At 49.3% G+C, this 19,539-nt stretch overlaps 1 protein-coding gene across 4 annotated transcripts in view; it reads left to right on the top strand.

The window, feature by feature from the left end:
• The window catches only part of LOC146830275 (E3 ubiquitin-protein ligase TRIM39-like), a 305,072-nt gene that overhangs the window by 178,154 nt on the left and 107,379 nt on the right, over positions 1–19,539 (top strand). For all 4 annotated transcript variants that reach the window (XR_014961405.1, XR_014961404.1, XM_085604467.1 and 1 more), the window contains exon 3: positions 3,965–4,195. Coding sequence is in view for 2 of the 4 variants with exons in the window: in XM_085604467.1 (XP_085460593.1) it covers positions 3,965–4,195 (231 nt within the window). In the remaining 2 variants the exon portion in view is untranslated. The remainder of the gene's footprint in view (positions 1–3,964; positions 4,196–19,539) is intronic.

The raw sequence follows: 19,539 nt of genomic DNA, 5'->3' as shown, positions 1-19,539 counted from the left end.
CCCCGACCCGGGGCCCGGCCGGGCCCCTGGACCCATCCGGGGCTCCCGGGCCCACAGGCGCAGGGGAAGGCCCTCCGGCCACCCTGCCACACGGCAGGACCCAGTTGCCGGCTGAGGACCGAGAGGGGTCCCAGAGTACCCTGTCCCTAGTAATCCGGAGGAAGGCTACCCCCCGTTCTTGAAACCCGCGCGCTCCGAGTGACGGAGGGGACCCTAGGGGCGAACGCACCCGGCCTCCTGGAGCCCCGGCTGGGATCCGAGAGGCAAATGGACCCTCATCGGGACTTCCAGGCCTGGCCCTGCCATCTGGTCGCCCCATTGGAAAGCATTGCGCGCGACCAGATGGCCGAGGGGAAAGGAGCCACCAGGTGGCCGGCAACTGAAAGGACTCCCGCCTGCCCACCCACCAGGGGCTCGGGGTGGGGACTCTGCTTCCCGGCTGGGCCTCAGGCATGGGGAGGACCACCGGAGCTCTCGGGGCCTGGGCGTACCCGGGGGAGGACTGCCCGGGACCCGTGGAGCCCGTCCCTCGGCACTTTGCCATGCCGCGGCCCAGAGGAGGGAAGCCCCGGGGGCCTGGGAGGATGTTGCCCGGGCGTAGCCCATCTGGTCCCCGGCAATGAACCACACAGCCCCGGCATGGGTGTTCCGGCATACCCTGCCCCTACTAATCCGGAGGAAGGATACCCTCCTTTCTTGTAACCCGCGCGCTGCGAGTGACGGAGGGGACCCTAGGCGCGGACGCGCCCGGCCTCCTGGAGCCCTGGCTGGGATCCGGGAGGCGAATAAACCCTCATCGGGACTTCCAGGCCGGCCCGGCCATCTGGTCGCCCCATTGGAAAGCATTGCGCGCGACCAGATGGCCGAGGGGAAAGGAGCGACCGGATGGCTGGCAACTGAAAGGGCTCCCGTCTGCCCGAGCCATAGCGGTAGGGCTCCCGCCTGCCCACCCTCACACCAAGGGCTCGGGGGGGACTCTGCTTCCCGGGTTGGCCTCGGGCACGGGGAGGACCACCGGAGCTCTCGGGGCCTGGGCGCCCGGGGGAGGACTGCCCGGGACCCGTGGAGCCCGTCCATGGGCACTTTGCCATGCCGCGGCCCAGGGGAGGGAAGCCCCGGGGGCCTGGGAGGATGTTGCCCGGGCGTAGCCCATCTGGTCCCCGGCAATGAACCGCACAGCCCCAGCATGGGTGTTCCGGCATACCCTGCCCCTACTAATCCGGAGGAAGGATACCCCCCTTTCTTGTAACCCGCGCGCTGCGAGTGACGGAGGGGACCCTAGGCACGGACGCGCCCGGCCTCCCGGAGCCCTGGCTGGGATCCGGGAGGCGAATGGACCCTCATCGGGACTTCCAGGCCGGCCCGGCCATCTGGTCGCCCCATTGGAAAGCATTGCGCGCGACCAGATGGCCGAGGGGAAAGGCGCGACCAGGTGGCCGGCAACTGAAAGGGCTCCCGTCTGCCCGAGCCATAGCGGTAGGGTTCCCGCCTGCCCACGCAGGGCTCCGTGGCTGCAGGGCTCCGGGGCTGCAGGGCTGCAGGGCTCCAGGGCTGCAGGGCTCTGGGCCTGCAGGGCTCCGGGGCTGCAGGGCTCCGGGGCTGCAGGGCTCCGGGGCTGCAGGGCTCTGGGCCTGCAGGGCTCCGGGGCTGCAGGGCTCCGGGCCTGCAGGGCTCCGGGGCTGCAGGGCTCCGGGGCTGCAGGGCCCTGGGCCTGCAGGGCTCTGGGCCTGCAGGGCTCCGGGGCTCCGTGCTGAAGGGCTCCAGGGTCTGCAGGGCTTTGGGGCTACAGGCCTCGGGGGACGCCCGGGGGACCCATGGAGCCCGTCCTGGGCACTTTGCCTCGCCGCGGGCTGGAGGAGGAAGCACCCGACGCCCCGGGGAAGTGCCGTCCGGGCTTGGCCCATCTGGTCCCCGCCTGAGAACCGCAATCCCCAGGAGGGGTGTCCCGGCATACCCTGCCCCTACTAATCCGGAGGAAGGCTACCCACCTTTCTTGTAACCCTCGCGCTCCGAGTGACGGAGGGGACCCTAGGCGCGGACGCGCCCGGCCTCCTGGAGCCCTGGCTGGGATCCGCGAGGCGAATGGACCCTCATTGGGACTTCCAGGCCGGCCCGGCCATCTGGTCGCCCCATTGGAAAGCATTGCGCGCGACCAGATGGCCGAGGGAAAGGTGCGACCAGATGGCCGGGACCGGAAGGACTCCCAGCTGCCCACACCGAGCCATAGCGGTAGGGCTCCCGCCTGCCCTTGCAGGGCTCCGGGGCTCTGCACCAGGGTCCCTTGTCCCGGGCAGATGGACACTTGGCAGGCCGCAGGACGTGGGATCCCAGGCCCTGACCAAAAATCAGGAGGCCCGGGGCCGGTCCCTGCTTCTCAACACAGCCAGGCTGGGGAGGTCGGGGAGCCTGCCCAAGCACGAGGGACCCGTCCCGGGCACACAGTCCATGAGGTTGTGCGCTCGTTTTCCACAATTTTCTTCAGAATAGTGCGTAGTTGCGCTAGGTAAAGTCCGCCCAGCCCTACTCAGGATGTGCTCTCGTTTTCCACAAATGTTTTCAAAATTCTGCGTAGTGGCGCTACGCAAAGTCCGCCCAGCCCTACACTATGCCAATGTTCCAACAACTCATAGCATAGAGTCATATTTGAGGTGGATTACAAACACAACATATCGTAATTGGCGTATTCTTTTTAGACGATGCACTTTGCACTTTATGTTCGCCCCCCTTCTTCAAGGGGATGGAATCAGGTTTTACCTCTGTGTGGGTGCAACAACTTTTCTATTCAAAGCACCAGTCATTTATCTTTGTTTGTGCTCTTTATATCAAATGCCAAGGCGCCGCTTTCTGGTGCTGTTACTGCAAAAGGCTACGGTGAGACAGCACAAAGAAAGGCTAATCTTTTTGCAGTCCATAGGATCCCTGGAAATTTACTTTGCTGTACTTAATTTTTATAAAAGCAGCTTTTTATATCAGGAGGAGATATGACTTATAATTAAGAGTATGTTTAAACTTTTTGCCCTGGCAATATTTTTTTATTCAAACTGTGTCATTTTGGATATGCCCAATATTTAATGTGTATTTTTAACTGATGTTTTATTATTGTGCTTTTATGGCTTTCTCGACGAAATAAAGTCTGTCTTGACTGACTGAAAATGTATCATGAACTCTACTTCGAGGTTTAGGCGCATAATTTGGATTGGTTTACCTTTATATTCTGTATTTGCTTTTTTATATTAGCCGTGCACACCATATTAAATTACCCATTTTGATTGGAGCCTGCCTGTTGTATACCGTTTGTTTGCTTGCCTGACACTCTTCTTTACAGCCTTGTAATTGGTCGCTGCAGGTCTAGCATAATTTCCGTTCCCCTGTGTGGAGCAGGGACCAAGCAGTGATTGATTGAATTTTATCAGTGCTCGTCCGCTGCTCCCCACGTGATTGAGGTACTATTTTGTACTTTGTAACTTTTAGTGCCCTGCAAACAGAAGGGGCACGACTGGCAAAACGTGCCTAGCAGTACAAGCAAAATTGCAAAGATTTATTTTCTATGGTTAACTTTCTTTAATCTTGCTAAGTATTATTTTCTCACTTTGCGCTCATGTTTTCTTTTGTTTTTGCTCGTGGGCGCTATTACACTTACATTAACACTAACACACTAACATTAACACACTAACACTGTCACAGTAACATCAGTCAGGGGACCAAATACAGCTAAAATGCATTCACATTTAGGCCAATAGTTTGAAGCTCGGCATTGCCGAGATCTATTGACTTTGCCAATGCTGGTCTTGCTTAGCTTTAGCTTAGCACCACCTGGGCCCTTAATTTGGCACCAGCCCTAGTTTTGTTGGTTATTGTCTGAATACCTTGTTCCCCTTTCTACCCCTCCATCCGGTAGACTACATATGGGGGTGTTCACTGAAAGCTTCCCAGAATCTAACCATCATTTCTTTGATGCTGACAGAACAAGGTGAGAGCTGAGAAGCAGAAAATTGCAGCCGAGATTGAAAACCTGCGCAAGCTCCTGAGACACAAAGAGCAGACACTGTACCAGAGACTGGAGCAGATGGAGAAGACCATTACCATGGAAGAAAATGCAAATATCTCCAAACTGTCCAATCAAGTCAGTTCTCTTAATGCCTTGATGACAGATCTAGAAAAGAAATGTGAGGAATCAGCGTTAGACCTCCTGAAGGTGAGACACTGCTTGGTAAATAGAAGAAAATACAGAAGTGATACATTCATATGGTGTGTGAGGCATTGAATGTAAGTGGAGAACATGAATGATCAACACACAGGGTTAATTTACACTGACCTTCTGTATATCGACAGCCCAACACGGTATTAAGAAATGCTGTACTACGTCAAATGATCCCATTCAGAAAATTACACTGCGTTGTGTCACATGACCTCATTCAGAATGTGGTTATAGATTATTTTTTATTGCTAAACATCTCCTATGGAGGTCAACAATGAAGATCCTTAAAAACAGTGTAAATTATAAATACATTTCAATTTTATTCCTATGCTGAAATATGATATAGTACAATACAATATTCTTAGTTGATGTAACCAACACTAACCAAACCAGGCCAGATATACCCACTCAACCAGGTAAAAAAGGGAAACCTAAGCTAAAAGCTTAACTGGCAGCAAGAAGAAAGAAGTCCACAGGAGAGACACCAGAAAGTGGGAAGTCGGGATCGGGAGATTTAGTTGATAGCACAGAAGGAATAAGCGAACAGACTGTGTGGGTCACAAAGCTAGTGGTGGACTTGCAGATCCAAATGAGGGACATAGTTAAGGATGAACTTAAACCACTTTTAGAAAGGGTTGGCAGGTTGACTTCACTTTTTAATGACTGGTTAAACACTAGGGAGGCAACACTCAGTAATGTAGATCCTGAAGCTAGAACAGGTGATCAGATTACCACAAATATTCCCGTGGCTATCCCAGAGCCCATAAACCGTGAGCACCTCCTGTTGCAAGTACCGAGCGAGAGACAGCAACCTGCGGTTTCTACTAGATATAGCAACACAAGGTCACCTGCTACCACACATAACCAAGCCAACTGTCCATCGTTATTCCAACAACCTAGAAGACAGTGGCAACCAAATAGACAGCAGGCAGGGGCGGATGCTTTTACACGCATAGAAGCCACAAAGGATAATCTCTCTCGATCAGTCATTAATCTTCCCCCTGTACCAACCCCTTTTGTTTTAATCCTTGCAGGTACACCAGAACTTAGAAGGGATCAACATGAAACTCATGAGGAACTCAAGAACACATGTGTACACTGGCTTGCTAATCACAGGCATTTTAGCTATGATCAGGTGGAAGAGATTTTAACAGCACGCAGAGTAGGTTGGATAGGCAGGTGACCTAAGGATCTACATGGAGACTGTATAGTGATTAATTTTAGAAACCCTTTTTTGGCTCGAGAAGTCTTATCTAGAGACAATAGGAGACAATTAGGTACTATCCAAGTTCTCCCATTGGGTTGTTTTTAGCCCCCTAATAGGGTCCACCAAGATACAAGGTACTACGAGTGGGACTGGAGAGGTGATGCTAATATTTGCGAGCTAACTCCCCCGGTTCAGTATTGGCCAAGGCAACCTACTTTTAACGTCCCTATAGCAAATAGGTACAGTAGTCTGGAAGGCGTAGATTGACTTGAAGTTCAGGCCCTAAACATCAAAGCCCAACCCTGGCTCCCGCCACTGATAACTAGGGCAAAGGTTTTTCAACAGGACCCTGCATGCCATGTGAGGAAGGAGAACCTTGCGGGTGCATGAGCGGCTCCCCAGGCTCAAACCCCGACGGCTGTGATATGGTCCCGACTGGCAACCAAAAATCTCCATTAACTTGAGGGACTGATTTGAAGGAAAACATCGGACCAAACAAGGCCCTATCCCAACTAACCCCCACAGTGGCTAACAAAGCCTATTGCCCTAATTGCCCAAAGACAAGGGTCCTTTCTTGGAACATAGCGGGTCTGAATAGTAAGGTAGATGACCCCAATTGGGACCTTTTCATTGATCAACATGAGATCTGCATGTTTCAGGAGACGTGGGCCAGAGGGGATGTTTCAAAACTGGGCTTTGCCACCTTTAGCATCCCTGCAACAACTTGGGGAAAAGGGAGACCATCGGAAGGGCTTAGTATATGGGTGGGAGTACTCCTATGCTGTACGGCCAAACAGATTGACACAGCCTCTATTGATATCTTGTGTGTCATTTTGTATTTCCCTTCAAAGATCTCTATGGTCCTTCTAAACGTGTACTCTAGACCAGTCAGCCAGGGCAAGGAGTCAAAAACATTGGAAGATCTAAATACTTTTTTTTGCCACCATTGCAGATGAACATATGGTGATTCTAGGAGGGGATTTTAATTGCCAGCTCAAGCCACTTGAGGGAATGCACTATGATAGCCTTTATGATGAGGATAAATATTGGGCTATTCCGGAGACTAGGTGTCCGCCGGTTAAAAAATGGTACCCTCTGGTGATGCAGATGATCTGTCTTGTCCTGAATCACTCCTTAAAAGCTTGTAACGGTAGAACACCTTCTGACACTTCCTGCAATATTACCTTCCATAGAAACGATCGAGGTTCTTTATTGGATTATATTTTAATTGACTCTAAATCCTGGCACAGGCTAATCGATTTTAAAGTTATATCACGGTTTGATAGTGATCACAATGCCCTAGTACTTGAACTCAATGAGTTTAATCCTAGGAGTGTCACAAGTACTTATAACCCCATCGATGATAGGCTGACACTCTCAAACTGCAGGAGAAGAGTACGCTGGTCGGATATTAGTCAGTCACAAGCCAAACTTAGCGCCCTTTATGAAGCTATGATTCCTGTGCTTCTGATTGCATCTAACTCAATTTCCCTCAATGGGTAGAGAATCGATCCCCAGATGGCTGCCATGAACCATGTCAAACAAGGAGTAGTCACAGTAGACTTTTTTTTTCCCTTCAAAAATCAACAGGCCAAACCAGAAGATCCCCCATCCGTGGTATAACGAGCAGTGCCGCAAATCCAAAAGAACCTTGGTACTGTCTATTAAGGCTAATGACATCCCTTAATTAAATCATCAAGAACGGCCTATAAGGCCGCAGTTACAGAGGCTAAAAAAGGATGGGAATCTGATAAGTGGGACACTTTGAGAAGTTCCCTGGGTTCTAGGGACATGAGGACCTTCTGGAAAACTGTTAACATAGGTAGCTCTGGTGCCAAACCACCAATAGAGCCGAATCTGGATGCAGAGGTCTGGCGGGATCACTTTAAGGCCCTTTATTCAAGGGGAGAGACACTGGAAGAAGGGGAAACTAAGGGATGCTCTGTGGGGTTTAATTATCCGATCCGAACAGAGCTCTCCAATGATAACGATTGTGAAATTCCCAGTATAACTCTAAATGAGATCAGCGGTGCTCTTTCTAAAATAGCCCCAGGCAAAGCCCCTGGATTAGATAAGATCCCTGGGGATATATTTTGTAGTGAACCGACTATACGGGCGGCATACCTTTGGGTGTTATTCAATGCCATACTCCAAGGCATGAAGATCCCTGCCAGTTGGGCTGGGGCCGAAATAATTCCCATCCACAAAAAGGGCTCACTGTTGCTGCCAACCAATTTTAGGCCAATTAGCCTTATTAACATTACGCAAAAACAATTGTGCTGGTGTTGCTGCTTAGGCTGGATAGCTGGATGGAGGAACAGAAAATACTTACCCCCCTACAGGCAGGGTTTCGAGAAAAAATGTCCAAACTGGACCAAATCCTCAGGCTACAAATATTATACTGGAAGACCGTATGTTTGGAGGGTGGCAGCCTTTACTTAATATTTGTAGACCTGAGGTCAGCTTTTGATTTAGTCCCTAGAGAAAAGCTGTGGGCAGTTCTTCAGGAGATGGGGGTTCCACCATATCTATCCCAAGTTATAAAACGGCTCCACGAGAACAATTATGCCCAAATCAGGTTTGGCAAGGAGGGAAAGCTAACAGCTCCCATCCCGATAAATTGTGGTGTTCGACAGGGTTGTGTGCTTGCCCCCACTCTTTTTCGCCTTTATATTAATGGTCTAGTAGACTTTCTGTTTGCAGAGAAAGATCTTGATGCCCCTAAGTTGGCATCACGCAAAATCCCTGCAATGATGTTTGCCGACAATACCATATTAGTCTCCAAATCACCTATGGGAATCCAGAGGGTACTCAATAAATTCGAAGCATTCTGTAACGAGAGAGGAATAATCTACAGAAAACCCCATTTATGGCATTTAACATCACTAAAAGTACCCGAGCAAATCCCACTCTAAACGGAATACCCCTCGAAAGAGTTTCCTCTTTCGATTATCTCGGCATCACCATCACAGAGACCATGGATTGGGGGGCGCAAATTAAAAAATCAACTCTGAAATTGGCACAATCGTCAGGCGGCCTAATGAAGGTTTTTCGCACGTCCAACCACAAACCGGTGAGCCCTGCTATTGAAATATATAAGGTTCAAGCAAGGGGAGGGAATTATATGGTGCTGAATTATGGGGCCATTGTAGCTCTGACTGCCTCACCCGGATAGAAAAAAACTTTCTTAGACAGTTGTTTAACCTCCCACAGAGCACCCCTCTCACCCCGCTCCGATTAGATCTGGGTGTAAGGGCAATCGCAGAAGAATCTAATCTCAGACCTCTTTTATATTGGCGGCGTCTGTGGGTCACTCCAGAACTATCAGTGTACAGGGAGGAACTAAAAGAAGTGATTAACCTACGGGGGGCGGGTAAGCTCCTGTGGCTTGCGTACATACAGCACATGACAGCTAGTTTGGGGTGGGATGATCTCTGGGGTGACCCGGAGCTCGCCTGCTCCTCACTTTCAAGGAAATCATTAAAGGTCCACTACGGGGAGTTCAATCTAGCACAGCTCCACCGTAACCCCCTAATAGTCAAGTTGACCTCAGCTTTTGTAGAAATTAAAGATAGATATAACTTTGAGCCGGCCTTGGATGATATCCAGCCGGCAGCTGCAAGAAAGCTTTTTCTTCAATTCAGATATGGGTTCCTGCCTCTTCGCTCTTTTACACACAAATGGGGAGGTCTGCAAGCTTTGAAATGCCCAGCATGCGACTGCCCCGCGGAGACAGTCCTTCACGTGTTTTTTAGTTGCCCCGTATATCAGAAGGCAAGAAAGCGCTGGTTGGTACAGATTTGCAGAAACTTAGGAACCAGGAGTTGCTCTGAGGCCTTCAGGATTCTGAAACATGACTGTAGCACCCCAATAGTATACTCAGTAGCAGGATTCCTTTTTTCCATGTGGTGTGCCCGCAGAGCACTTTTAAAATTATCTTAAATAGTACAGACAATGGCTCTGCACAAAGGAAATGGGGTTTCTTCCTAAGGACCCCCCTATATTATTGGCAATCTGTAAAGGTACGCATCCATGGACCCATTCTGCACCTATGCCCTATTGTCTAATGACTAGCTGTACCTGAGTTACGTATTCAGTGTTTGGTATCACACCTGTGGAGAAACTGACTTTTTAATCAATCATTTGTTTTAACTATTTATTTACTGTGCATTATGCACTTTTAAATTCTAGTACTGTTTTTCGCCCTGATTAATTTATTCTCATACTAGATGTGATTATTTCCTGGTGAAATAACCCGAAATGAGGGCACCTTAGAATTATGGCAGGCAATACATTTTTTTACAAATATTTGCCACATATAATGTCCATATACTGTTTTAATTAAATCCTTTCTATGTAGTATCTGAGACTATATTTTAGGATAAATTGATCTTTTAAATTATTTATTAATTTCGCACTATCCACTTTCAACGTGAGCACTGCCTCCTGTCCTGACCAATCCACTGCCATACTCGAAGCAATCAATTTATCTGGTGAAGTAAACTGATTAGAGGACATCCTAAAACTGTGTTAGGCAATCTTTATCAACTAATATTTGTGCCAAGTTATGCCTACTCTTGTTTAATCAACTGTCTTTTATTTTAACGTCTTTTTAAAAAAAAAACATGAAAAAATTTGTATGCATTGTCATTTGCACTTTGAAGGTCATACTGGCCGAAATAAAGTTTTATTGATTGATTGATTGATATTAACACATTCGATACATTTCTAATTAATTCTATTATTTATTGAACTTAAATAAATAGAGTGAGCCCTGGTTACATCCATTAATTGGTTGAGACTCTGAATATAATTACTACAGTGTGTGCAGTTTTCATTTGAAAGAGACTATCAGTGATAGATTCCTTACCTTAGAATTACCCCAGGCGTCAGACTGGAACTGGAGAATTTTTCTTAGCAGTACCCCTGCCCGTCGGTAGGTGGCGTCGGTCACCTTCACTTCCGTCGTTGGCGTCGTGGTTGCCGGAATGACGTCACGGTGTCTACTTAGTTGCCGCCCCTGCGCTCTGACATCAGTTTTTTCTTTTTCCGCGCCAGCCTTGTGCAGATCCGCAGATAGCTACCCCTTTAGTCACTATTTTTACTAAGATTTTTCTTGACTTTTGTTGACTTCTTTTTGAGTCTTTTGACTCCTGGTGGGCAAGGGAAGTCCCATTGACAGACCGGGTTCAAGCCGTACGAGGCCTGTAACTGCCTGATGTCTGGAGGTCGACCACGACCCGAAGTCATGCTCCGACTGCCGGGTTATGAATCCAAAGTCTTTGCGGGAGCGCCCCAAAAGCTCTTGGAGGCCTGGCAGTTGGCTCCTTGCCGTTCGAGATCCCGGTCGAGAGTAAGGTCTTGGGACTGGTCTCAGAGCCATCACCACCATTCGACATCGAAGTCTTCGAGATCCTCTGGTAAGTCCAAGCACAAGAAGAAGGTGAAGAAGCAGCGTCGCTCTTCGCCTCCTCCCCGTCTGTCGTCCGATGCGACGTGGGACACGGAGCGGCGTCGCTCTCCAGCTCCGCCTTCATAGCCTGCTCCTGGGACGGCTCCGTGCTACCCTTCCTTTCCCAGTGCCAGAGCGTCCCCTGCCAAGCTTCAAGACTTTTACGATGGCTTCACTGCATCTCTGTGAAGCCTGACTCCGCTGGTGCACCTTCGGGCCCCGCTGACTTGGCTGAGGGCCCTGAGACTCAATTAATCAATTAAGGTAATTGTAAACGCACAACTCACCCATAAGGCTCTCAATGCGCGGGGTGGGTCCGCTGATCTGTTTAGCCGAACAGCCAGGTCTTGAAAGTCTTCCTGAAGGTGATCAGGGAGGGGGCGCATTTGATGTCTTCCGGGAACTCATTCCAGGTCTTGGCCGCAATGTGGGAAAAGGATCTTCTGCCTGCTTTGGCTTTGCGGATGCACTGGGTTTCGGTCAGTGCGAGGTTGGAAATCGGAGATCTCTTTTGGGTATGTGGAAGTTGATTCTGTCATTGAGGTATATGGGTCCGGTGTTGTGTAGGCATATGCAGGCGTGGGTGAGGATTTTGAAGGTGACTCTTTTCTCCACGGGGAGCCAGTGGAGCTTTCGTAGGTGTTGGCTGATGTGTTTGTGCCGGGGGATTCCGAGTACGAGTCTGGCGGAATAGTCCAGTCTGCTGGTGATGAGTGCGTGGGTAACTGTCTTCCTTAACTCAGGAGGGATCCATTTGAAAGTCTTGCGAAGGATGCAGAGGGTGTTGAAGCAGCTGGAGGTGATGGCATTGACCTGTCGGTTCAGGGTGAGGGATAAGTTGAGTACGATACTGAGGTTTTTGGTGTGGTCCGAGGGGGTCGGTGAGTTCCGAGGGCGGTCAGCCACCAGGTGCTGTCCCATGCTGAAGGGGTGGTTCCTAGGATGAGGACTTCTGTCATCTCTGCGTTGAGCTTTAGGCAGCTGTTGGTCATCCAGACTGCGAGGTCCTGCATTCCTTTCTGGAAGTTGAGTTTCCCAGTGGTGGGGTCTTTGGTGAGGGAGAGGATGAGCTGGGTGTCGTCAGCTTAGGATACGATGTTGAGGCTCTGGTGGCTCCAGCTCTGATGCCAGAGGGCCCTCGAGGAGCCAGGCCTGGATCCGGATCGACACCGGTCGACCTGACGACACCGTGCGGTGGCAGAGGGTAGAGATGCAGCAAAATTCACAATCAGATGTGGGCTGGATACAGCCAACTCACTGGGCAGAATGGTTTCCACGTCAGAAGCCCGGAGGCGCTACACCTGGTTGAGGACATCTGTTTTTTTCTGGGGATGTCCAATCCACCCTTCTGGACATGCCCTTTGATGGCCATCGCCTTTTAGACGACAAGGCAGACTTGGTGCTCAAGCGCTTTAAGGATTCTAGAGCTACAGCCTGGTCCTTGGGCCTCGTGGCGACCTCTTGCCTCTATGGGTCTGGGAGCGGACAGGCCAGTCCACCTACAATCCCCCTACAAACCCCCTGCAGCAGCCTCCAAACCCTCCTAGTCTGACCTTTCAGGGCCACCAGAGGCCAGTGGGTGGCAGAATTGGCCATCACCTCCCCCACTGGCACACCATCACGACAGACAGGTGGAATTTGCAGATAGTCCAAAGGGGCTACTCCCGCCCCTTCGAGACTACTCCTCTCGCCATGCCATCATCTTTCCATCGCATGTCAGAGGATCAATTGACACTTCTCCGCCAGGAAGTCATAGCTCTCTTGGCCAAGGGAGCTATTGAAAGGCTGTGTGAGAAGTAGGTCGTGGTTGCTGCTCCCACTACTTTCTGGTACCCAATAAGGACAAAGGCCTGCGTCCTATACTAGACCTCAGGGCCCTCACCCGCTTCCTCCAGAAGGAGAAGTTCAAAATAATCATGTTGGCTCAGGGCTTGTCTGCCCTCGACCCTGGAGACTGGATGGTTGCATTGGACTTGCAGGATAAATGTTTTCATATCCCCGTCCTGCCGGTCCACAGGCATTACCTATGGTTCACGGTGGGCCATGAGCATTTTTAGTTCACCGTGCTCCCTTTTGGCCTTACCAGCACCCCTCGGGTGTTCATGAAAGGGATGGCAGGGGTTGCAGCTCATCTGCGCAAATTAGGGGTACTAGTCTTCCCCTAGCTCGATGAGTGGCTGTTAAAGGCGAACTCGCACCAGGCTGTCGTCTCCCACCTCCAGACTACGGCGGACCTCCTGCATTCACTGGGATTTATTATCAACATGCCTAAGTCACACCTGACCCCCTCTCAGAAGCTCCTTTTCATTGGAGCGGTTCTGGATACGGCACAGTTTCAGGCTTATCCTCCCAAACAGCGAGTCCGGGATATTCGGGCTATGATACCGATCTTTCAGCCTCTATCCCGGATTTTGGTGAGAATGACCTTGAGGCTGCCGGGCCTCATGGCCTCCTGCATCATTTTGGTAGATCATGCTAGGTGGCATGAGTGGGCTCTGCAGTGGGACCTGAAGTTCCAGTGGGCGCCGTATTGGCAATCTTTCCGACTTGGTCCAGATCTCGCAGGGGACTGCACATCAATTGCAGTGGTGGCTAGTGAGCCAGGATTGGGTCAGCGGCAAATCCCTGTCCCTTCCACAACCAGAGCGGACAGTGGTGACCGATATGTCACTCGTGGGAAGGAGCGGCCACCTGGGAGATGTGGGAAGCAGAGGACTCTGGTCTCCAGCAGAGTCCTGCCTCCACATCAACCTTTTGGAGCTCCGGGAAATTTGTCTGGTACTCAAGGCATTTCTTCCCTCTATCAAAGGAAGAGTGGTGCAGGTGTTCACAGACAACAGCACCGCCATGTGTTACTGCAACAAACAGGGCAGGGTGCGGTCATGGGCCCTATGCCAAGAGGTTCTTTGCATTTGGACATGGCTGGAACATCAGGGCATGTCCCTGGTGGTTCAACACCTGGCAGGTTCTGTGAATGAGAGCGCAGACAAGCTCAGCCATCGGTGCATGATGGATCACGAATGGTGTCTTCACGCGGAGCTGGTGAAGGTCTCTTTCAGCAGTGGAGAGAGCCTTGGTTGGATCTGTTCACCACCGAAGAGAACGCGCAATGTCAGCAGTTCTACCCTTTTGAATTTCAAAGGTAGCTCTTGCTCGGTGATGCTTTTCATCGTGAGTGGACTTGCGGCCTCCTATATGCCTTTCCGCCGATACCCCCTCTGCCCTGAGTGCTGAAGAAGATCAGGCGTGACCGGGCTCAAGTCATTCTTGTGGCTCTGGACTGGGCACGATGAGTCTGGTATCCCGAGCTCTTGAGCATGGCCATCGATCCTCCGATCAGACTGCCTCTTCAGGAGGATCTTCTGTCACAACAGCAGGGGATGGTCCTCCACTCAAACCTGTCCAGCCTCCACCTCCTTGCACGGAGATTAAGCGGCGGCAATTGACAGCTTTTGTCCTTCCACCCGAAGTCTGTAATGTCATCTTGGCAGCCAGGCGTCCCTCAACCAAGTTTGTATACGCCTGTAGATGGAACAAGTTTGTGACATGGTGCACAGCAAGGGCTGTGGAGCCCCTTTCTTCCCCTCTTTCAGAGGTTCTCTTGTATATACTTTCTTTGGCCCGGCAGAGTTCTGCCCTGGATACTCTTAAAGACTAAACAATATCTGCCTTTCTTCGCCTTCCTGATCAGCCTTCTCTTTCCAAGTCCCCTATTGTAAATAGATTATTCATCTCTTTCTCCCTTCTATAATGCCCCAGTGGGACTTGAATCTTGTCTTGGTGTTCCTTATGGTTGCTCCTCAGCATACCTGTCCTATCAGACTTCTTACTCTGAAGACTGCCTTCCTTGGCATCATCACCTCTGCTCGCAGAGTGAGTGAGCTTCAAGCTCTATCATATAAACCTCCTTTTCTTTCTGTTCATCAGGACAAATTAGTCCTTTGTACAAGGGCCTCTTTTCTCCCTAAAATTGTTACACCTTTCCACATAGGACATTCCATCACTCTGCCCATCTTTTTCCCACCCCCGCACTCTTCTAAGGAGGAGGAGAAATTCCACTGTCTGGACCCAAAATGGGCGCTGTCTTTCTATCTAGGCCTCACTAAAATTTCCGTGTGGGCGATCAACTCTTTGTTGGCTACGTGGGTGCCAAGAAAGGTCGGGCTTTGCAAAAGCGCACCATCTCTCGATGGGTTGTCCTATGCATCAAAATCTGCTACTCCTCAGCGAAGAAAGAAGGTCCAGTGGGACTGCGTGCCCACTCCTGCAGGGCTACGGCAGCTACTACTGCCTTGGGGCATGGAGTCACACTCCTTGACATCTGTCAGGCGACAACAAAGGCATCCCTGCACACGTTCACTACACATTATTGCCTGGACAGTCAAGTCTGGAGAGACAGCTATTTTGGCCGTTCTGTTCTCCAGGCCTTTCTGGTGTGAACTTGGTTCGCAGACCCACCTCCGTGGTTGGCATTCCTGGGGTATCTATTCTAAGGTAGGGAATCTATAACTTATAGTCTCTTTCAGATGAACAAGTTACTTACTTTCGGTAACGATGTCTCTGTAAGAGACATATATAGTTAGATTCCTTACCGCCCTACCCATCCTCCCTGTTCTGCGAACTGACTTCTAGGGATAAGGACTCCCTTCCAGGGCCCTAGTTATGTGCACCAGTGGTCAGAGTCTTTCATGGCTCTGTGCTTCTGGCGTGGGAAGTCATGTCTGAACCTACGTCAGCACGCAGGGGAGGCATCTAAGTAGACACTGCGATGTCCTTCTGGCGACCACGATGCCGGCGACATATGGGGAGTCGACCATCGCCACCTACCAACGTTCAGGTGTACTGCTAAGAAAAAATTCTCCGGATCAAGTCTGACGCCTGGGGAAGATTCTAAGGTAAGGAATCTATAACTAATATATGTCTCACACAGATACATCATTACCGAAGGTAAGTAATTTGTTCTTCAATCCCGCTAGCAGCGTTCCACCTTCACTTATTTACATTTAACCACAAACCACCCTTTTTCATTATATATGAATGGGGTGTTCAGCTTTCTGCAACAAGAACCTGCAGACGCACCAACCTTGGGACGTGACAAGGTACCAACCCTATTGTTTGCAGACGATACCCTGCTGGTGTCTAAGACCCCGGAGGGACTTCAGCTTCTGCTCAATAGAATTAAATCTTTCCGAGACACCAGGGGTTTGGTCATTAACACTACCAAAACTAAAATTGTATGGGTGCATTATACTCATGGTTTAAACGCACTCACATGTATTTTCATCGTTTGCAGTGTTTTACGATTATTAAGATGCATTTAATCAACGATATTTTCACAGTGAAAGGTAGTGTGCACATTCAAGTAGGATTTTACATGTATTAGAGACATTCATAATTCCTGTATGCATAATGTGCAGGGTGAAATTATACTCGTGCAAATGTAATTGTGTTTAGTTTAAGTTGCCTGGTTTGAAGGCCCAACTGTAAGTTGTCAGTTTCATTTTCCTGGGTTGCACAAGATCGTGTTCTCATCCTACTGCAGGTGCAGGAATTCAGCCTCGTTATTCTTAGATTTAAGGAGATACCCGGAATGTCTTTGAAGAAGTTTGGAAGGCGAGAAGGGAGGACTCCTTTCGTGTCTGGCCTGCCTGGGAACCAAGGCCACTGGAAGATGAAGGAAAATTTAATTAGAGCTACTGTGAAAGAAATGTTGCAATGGAAAGTTTTTTTTTTCAATAACGTATTGGGGATGAATACTGTCTTTTTGTATGATACGCAAGGACAGTGTCTTCAGACTTCTGCTGATTCTCGAAGGAGAAAGAGCATCTTAGAGCGAGCTCCATAGCCTGAAGCTAATAGACTCATTTGACGTGAGTACTTCTTAGGAAGTCAACACGTGCTGACACCTTTGGGAAATGATATAGAGAAATAAGTAGGGCCCTCATTTAGAGCAGTGTAGGGAAAGATATTTTTTCTTTGGTTTGTTTTCCTTTCAGATGAAACGAGAACTAGACGCAGCTTCTATTCTTTGCTGTACTTTGATTTTGGAGTTCATCATAATATGCCTTTTATGCCAAATGAACTATATTCGTTAAATTGGCTCTGTATTGATTTTCATGTATCTATATACTCTGATATTCAGGTGTGTTTATATTCAATTATTTTTGGCCTTATAATAAATCCACAAAATTGTAATTCGGAGTCTGTGGTCCTTTAGAGAATGACTCATTTGAAAGTCTAACCTTAAATTGTTTGCTCCCCTCTACCACTTTTAGCAAGCAAATAAAAGACCATCAGTCGTACCTTAGTAGAATGATTAGGGAAGGCAATTTGGCGTAATCAAATGGTAGCAGAGAATGGTTTGCTTCTAAAAGAGAGGGAAGAAAAGATAAATTAGGAATAGGATTGGAAGAAAATAGAGCTTGGACCGAGCAGAAGACGGCGAAGTTGATGGAGGTCGACGGACACCGACGGTGCGGCGGAAACAGTGGTAGCGTGAGTATGAATCTGTGTGGTGTGTTAGGTTGCGGTGATGAATTGTTTGTGTGATGTCTTGTTAAGTTGGAATGCTAGTTGAGTGATTGTGGGTTTATCGGTTTACTGGTCTGGATACCTGCGGATCAGGAAGTTTGGTTAGCGGACTCAAGAGAAGTCCAAGATCACGGGATAGTTTTGTATTTGTAATTGTCTGATCAAAAGTGTGGGTGTCGTAAAGCACTATTGATGATCCATTTGTGACAGGGAACTTTGTGTGGATGCAGGAGTAAGTCGCGGTAGAAAGCCTCACGTACCAGGGGTGGACTATGGCGATTGAGTGATCAACGCAGGTCGGGGGCACAGTGTACGAATGTTCTTGTAAGATTGTTCTATTGATCTTTTAGTGGACAGACAATTACTTGTTTTATGTAACTGTAAGTTATTGTGGCTGTGTAGGAGCGGTTACTGGGTTCAATAACTGAGGGGAGTGATATCTTCTCTGAAACCTCCGTCTAGACCAACACAATTTGAGGCATTAGATGCATGGATGAGAGCATTAATAGCGAAGAAAAGAGAAGCTTTGCATGGAAGAATGAAGAAAGCAATTAAGGCATATCATGATGCCAGATGGGATGCACAGTTAAAGAAATGGAGAGTAGACACCATAGAGGGAGAACGATTGTATCCATTCAGGCTGTTAGGGTCTGGAGGAAAAAGTAAGACAGAAGAGGACAGTGATACAGATGACAGTTTTCTTGATAGACTGCTAGCAGAACATCAGAGCCGGAACAGACACAACGAATAGAGGAAGTGTCAGGAGTGGGACAAACAGGTTCAGAGGATCAAACCACCGGAGTAAGAGGGAGGATTTTAGTGGGACCTCAAATCCCACGAGGGTCTGGTGGAATAGGATATTCAGCTACTGAGCCAAAAGACTCTGCATGTAACATGCGGTTACCGGAAGCAGTTTCAGTATCATTCACTATTGGACAGGTGGTTTCAATATATTACCCTAGAGAGAGAATAAGTGGACATCAACAGCAGACTGGAGAAAGGGATGAGACTATATCTGGAGGGAGCCTTACAATGAGTGGAACGGGCATGGCTCAGATACCAGTGTAAGCTTGTACCCCACTGCCAGCTACAGGTGATCCATCAAGAATGGACAGTGGCTCAGAATGAAGGCGAACAGGAGCTTTGGCAAATTCTAGATCAGACATCACGATGTGGGTTCCACCGGTGAGGGAGTCAATGATACAGAGTGAGAACAGGGAGATGAGACGAGAAGCACCTAGAGTAGCACCATTGGGGCCACATGTTGTGTGTGCAGGAAACCATTGGAGAAGCCGAAGCCGGGAGAGAGAAAGTCACCCAGTTGTGCGAATGGAAGAAAGTGGGGGTACAAGGAGAACACAAAATTGCGACAGGGAGGAACTGGGAAGTGAAAGAGACCAGAAGATGATACAGGCTGCATTGAAGGCACCGTTGTTAGATGTGGTGAGATTAAAAGCAGAAATTGATGAGGTGATTGAAGGGAATCAGCCATTGGAAAGAATTGGGACTTCTAACCCAAGCGAGTTGCTATTTGTAGCTAAGGACCTTACCAGAAAGGCAAAGAAAGCTCATGATGCCTTGTCACATTTGACACGAAGGTATGAAGTGGATTTGATAAAAACTAAAATGATGCAGGGAACCTGCAGATTGAACTATAGGGATAAGGAATTGGAAGAGAAGCGAACAATAGAATTAACAGCACATATCAGAGAACTGGTGATAGCGAGGAAAGACGGTCACCCACACCCTCATCACTAGGAGGCTTGACTACGGAAACACCCTCTACGCAGGAATCAACAAATCCCTGCTATGCAAACTTCAAACCATCCAGAATGCTGCCGCAAGGCTCATCTTAGGAACACCATGCCACGAGCACATGACCCCGCACCTGCGCAGACTCCACTGGCTCCCCGTCGAGAAGAGAGTCACTTACAAACTACTCACACACACCTACAAATCACTGAACAACATCGGGCCCAGGTACCTCAACGACAGATTGAGTTTCCACTCACCAGTGAGGACCCTTCGCTCGGCCGACCTCGCCCTGGCAGAAGTCCCCCGCAACCGCCGTAGCAGATCCAGAGGCAGGGCCTTCTCCTACACCGCGGCCACGGCCTGTAACTCTCTTCCATTGGAAATACGACGTACACC

This window comes from Triturus cristatus, chromosome 5_1 (genome assembly GCF_964204655.1).
Source record: "Triturus cristatus chromosome 5_1, aTriCri1.1, whole genome shotgun sequence".
In the NCBI taxonomy this organism is placed as follows: domain Eukaryota; kingdom Metazoa; phylum Chordata; class Amphibia; order Caudata; family Salamandridae; genus Triturus; species Triturus cristatus.
The sequence above is the reverse complement of the archived record's forward strand: the minus strand, read 5'-3'. Positions and strand labels throughout refer to the sequence as shown.